This window comes from Clupea harengus, chromosome 26, assembly GCF_900700415.2.
Source record: "Clupea harengus chromosome 26, Ch_v2.0.2, whole genome shotgun sequence".
NCBI lineage: Eukaryota > Metazoa > Chordata > Actinopteri > Clupeiformes > Clupeidae > Clupea > Clupea harengus.
Genome location: NC_045177.1, coordinates 369,779 through 374,778, shown reverse-complemented (window position 1 = coordinate 374,778; position 5,000 = coordinate 369,779). Strand labels below are relative to the sequence as shown.

The window sequence follows — 5,000 nt, the reverse complement described above, 5'->3', positions numbered from 1 at the left end:
AGATGCTTTGCTAAATTGGTAGTATTACCTCCCTTGGTCTGAAGACCACGGTAGCATCGTTTGCATAATGGCTTCTGCGGATTAATGATAACGCCACGGTCATCTGCCTCAAACGCAAAGTACTTCCATAGTCGAGGTGGGGCGATCGCTGAAGCCGCAGTTGCCATCTTGGTTTTCTGAATGTTAACGTTGACTGGAATACTCTGAAGCGTATACTGCCACCATCAGTTCCAGAAGAGGTGCAGCACCGATACTAACAGCTGGCATTGGCGCTCACGGTGCTTACGGTGCTTAAAAAAATGGGCATCGCCGGTGTTTCGTTATTTTAGCATCGAAAGGTATCGTAAGTATCGGTTCTCCTGACATCCCTAATGTGTGTGTGTTTGTATGAGTGTGAGAGTGTGTGTGAGTGTGTGTGTGTGTGTGTGTGAGTGTGTGTGTGTGTGAGTCTGTTTATGTAAGTGGGTGTGTGTGTGTCTGTGTGAGTGTGAGTGTGTGTGTGTGTGTGTAAGTGTGTGTGTGTGTGTGTGTGTGTGTGTGTGTGTGTGTAAGTAAGTGTGTGTGTGTGTGTCTGTAAGTTAGTGTGTGTGTGTGTGAGTGTAAGTTAGTGTGTGCGTGTGTGTGAGTGTCTGTGTGTGTGTGTATGTGTGTGTAAGTGTCTGTGTGTGTAAGTTAGTGTGTGTGTGTGTGAGTGTCTGTGTGTGTAAGTTAGTGTGTGTGTGTGTGTGTGTGGGTGTGTGTGTGTGTGTGTGTGTGTGTGTGTGTGTGTGTGTGTGTGTTACCCAAACACAACGCAGAATCCACAGATCAACCAGGCGAAAGCTCCACTGTGATAGACCACTCTGGTTTGTACCCGCTGTCCACAGTTCCGACACATCGTCATGGTGGAGACGTCACCAAGGTCACCAGAACAGATCACAATCTGGGCTGAAGATGACAACACAAGATTGTTTACATTACACACACACACACACACACACACACACACACACACACACACTCACACAATATACACACACAAACACACACACACACACACACACACAAACACACACACTCACACACACACACACACACACACACACACACACACACACACACACACACACACACACTCACACACACACTCACACACACACACACACACACTCAATATACACACTTAGGCTGCTGGGCCACACTCACACACACACACACACACACACTCTCACACACACACACACACACTCCCACACACACACACTCACACACACACACACACACACACACACACACACACACACACACACACACACACACACACACACACACACACACACACTTACGCTGCTGGGCCATCTGCATTGGCTGAGGTGTCATCTGGACCATCTGATGTTGGGCCTGTTGGTACACCTGGGGAGGAGCCTGTGTGTAGGGCGGGGCCTGTTGGTACACCTGGGGAGGAGCCTGTGTGTAGGGCGGGGCCTGTTGGTACACCTGGGGAGGGGCCTGTGAGTAGGGCGGGGCCTGTTGGAGAGGCTGGGTCTGTGATTGGTAAGAAGGAGGAGGGGCCTGGGTGAGGGGCGGGGTAGACAGCTCCTGCATCGGGGACACTGGGGGACTGCCTATGCCTAGGTGGAGAGAGAGAAGTGGAACACACATACACACACACACTCTTTAGGGCAGGGGTCGGCAAGTAACTTGGGCCGCGGGTCAGTATCAGAGTCTGGGTTACTGCATATTAGGACGCTGTGATAGGTGTCCCTTTCGTGCACTCGCAACAACTAGGCCTACATGGAGAATGGATAGGTCTACTACAAATAACTAATGATAAAAAAAACATGTGAATGAGCCCATTGGTTGTCTGTTTGAATCATTTAATTATTTTAACGAACTCTCTCTTATCCCCCTCTGTCAATATAGCCTTGCCTATTGTGAATAATAGCAATGATGAAGTTTTTTCAACATTGAGCATCCTAATTAGACCTCGGCTACTACTTAAGAGTCCATCTCAGACTACTTTTATTTCGAAATAGTTGGTACACGCACCTCCTTAAAATGTTACAATGTTTATTGTTTGGGAAAATAGCGTGCAGAGAGAAATTAGCATACGATGTCTTTGTCAAAAGAGGAAAGTTGACAATGACAACAGAGCCTATTGAGAGAAATGAAGAGACAACTTTGGTTTCCTGCTGCCCTGCCCATACTCCTCTCCCAGCCGATTCATTTAGACTCAGTTTCCCCTTTTTTTCTCTTGCTCTTCTTCTATATCAAGGGTCGGCAAGTAACTTGGGCCGCGGGCCAGTATTTTTCCTCGCCACTAGGTGGCGGGCCAAAGTCTGGGTTACTGCATATTAAGACGCTGCGATAGGTGCACTCGCAACAACTAGGCCTACGTGGAGAATGGATAGGTCTACTACAAATAACTAATGATAATAAACCATGTGAATGAGCCCATTGGTTGTCTGTTTGAATAATTGAATTATTTTAACGAACTCTGTCTTATCCCCCTCTGTCAATATAGCCTTGCCTATTGTGAATAATAGCAATGACAAAGTTTTTTCAACATTGAGCCTCCTAATTAGACCTAGGCTACTACTAAAGGCCGATTCATAGTCCATCTTAGACTACTTTTATTTCGAAATAGTTGGTTGACGCACCTCCTTACAATGTTTATTGTTTGGGAAAATAGCGTGCAGAGAGAAATTAGCATACAATGTCTTTGTCAAAAGGTCTGAAGAGGAAAGTTGACAACGACAACAGAGCCTATTAAACTTTGCCTTCATCTTACCCGGCTTCACTAATGGAAAGCCCATGTGTCTCATCTGCAACAAAGTTGTTGCGGTTTGCAAAGGGTACAATGTCAATGATCTAGCTATGTCTCTTCAATTTAAGGAGTGATGAGGCTGGTGCACTCAATAGCTCGCTATCGACTAACTCCTCAGACTAATATGACCTCAGACGATACAAATTTTAAAAGACGTTTTTTCTGACTTTCACAAACAGAAAACACAGCCGATTATCCACGTTGTCATTATTGGTGCACAAAAACAGCTCTCACTGACTGACACTGGTGCTTGCTTTGAAGTAACAAAGTGACTTGTCATTTCTGAGTGAGGTAACGTTAAAATTAGCTTTATTGAACGTCCTACAAAAGTCCCCCAATAAAAGTGTCATGGGTTTACGATCCATTTACATTTCATTGATCTAGCGATGTCAATTCAGAGATGCTAGTTATAAACCAACCGACACTTCTCTGTGACAGCCATACGAAGGCATTACGAGAGGGTTACCTTGCCAGAACAAACAGGAGGATGCTAGATAATATTACTATTTCTAATACGTTTTTGAAATTTGACATCAACATGGTCGTCACGGTCATCCAAACATGGTGGCTCGTCATCGTTGGTGCACATAAATACTGTCTCATCCAGTGAGAATAGACGCAGGCGTTTAGGATTACTAGCCATAACTGTAAAACACACTGTTTCTCCTCAGGCGATCTGTCAGTAGTGAGGTGTAGCGATGAAATACTTCAGAAAAGTCAATGACAGGAAACCCAGTTTCCGGTTTCAAAATAAAAGTAAAATGTTAATCTAGCCATTAGCGGGGTATTATTTAATGAATTAATGTTGTACTATAAAAACTGTCTCTTTAAAAAAAACTCGGCTACGATCGGAATAATTTGACGGGCCCAAAAAATTACTGGCGGGCCACAATTTGCCTGCGGGCCGCCTGTTGCTGCTTTAGGGGAACAGTAGGGACACTGGGGGACTGCCTAGGCCTGGGGGAAAAGAGAGATTTATAGGAGAAGACTTTAGGACAGGGGTTTTCAACTGGTTTTGTCCCAGGGACCACCATTCTGACTAGAAAGTAATTTGCGGCCCACTGATGTGCCTGCACGCACGTGCGTGTTTGTAACCGCCGCCACCACGCCCCCTCCCCCGCGCAGATATTCTGCCTATAGCACTTAAATATGTGAAATAATCAGGGTGCATCGCTAGCCACCGCCACGCCCCCTCCCCCTGCACAGATATTCTGCCTATAACACTTAAATATGTGCAGTTATCAGGGTAGATCACTAACCGCTGTATTTTCGTCGATATTTTTCACGATATTCAAGAGTAATCTGGAAATGTGTTGAAATATCAAAGCGAATTTATAAAAATAAAATAATTCAATGGTGAACTGATCAACATAGGCTCATGTCGCGGACCCCCTGCAATGCCGCCGCGGACCACCAGGGGGCTGCCCTGCTTTAGGAGAAGGGGAACAGGAGGGACATTAGAGAGAAGAGAGAGAGAGAGAGGACTTTAGGAAAAGGGGAACACACACACACACACACACACACACATACACATTCACACACTGCACTGCTTTCCCTGCATACCTGTGTGAGGTGAAAGGCAGTACGTGTCTAGATGTGTGGACACTGTTAGCTTTGTTTTGTTCCACTGTTTTTGTGCTGTGTCTGTATGCCTTGTCTTTGTGCCTAGTTTATGTGTTTTGTTTTGGGGCCTTGTGTTGAACCTAGTTTCGTGCCTAGTGTCTGTAGACAGCTTGGGCCTAGAAGGGTGCCGGTATTTGGGCCTAATTCGGCCAAGCAGGTGCCCAGGTTACAGATTACTTGGGTTACTGTCTGCATTATGATGTTTGTTTTGTTGGCACATGTGTGGGGTTGACATAGTCCCCCCGTTGTAAATAAATAGATCTATATTTTCATAAGAAGTTACCGTTGTAAATAAATAGATCTATATTTTCCCCCGTTGTAAATAAATAGATCTATATTTTCCCCCGTTGTAAATAAATAGATCTATGTTTTCCCCCCGTTGTAAATAAATAGATCTATATTTTCATAAGAAGTTGCCATCTCTGTTTGTTGGCACATGTGTGGGGTTGACATAGTCCCCCCGTTGTAAATAAATAGATCTATATTTTCCCCCGTTGTAAATAAATAGATCTATATTTTCATAAGAAGTTACCATCTCCTGCACCCTTCTTCCCCACTAACCCACCCCGTC

The 5,000-nt window shown here is 45.0% G+C and overlaps 1 protein-coding gene across 1 annotated transcript in view; it reads right to left on the bottom strand.

The window, feature by feature from the left end:
- LOC105893554 (lipopolysaccharide-induced tumor necrosis factor-alpha factor homolog) overlaps nt 1–5,000 on the bottom strand; it is a 7,498-nt gene that overhangs the window by 671 nt on the left and 1,827 nt on the right. Inside the window, exons 2-3 of the mRNA XM_031563424.1 lie at nt 1,326–1,610; nt 783–927 (exon numbers count right to left, since the gene is read on the bottom strand). Of these exons, the coding sequence (XP_031419284.1) occupies nt 783–927; nt 1,326–1,610 (430 nt within the window). The remainder of the gene's footprint in view (nt 1–782; nt 928–1,325; nt 1,611–5,000) is intronic.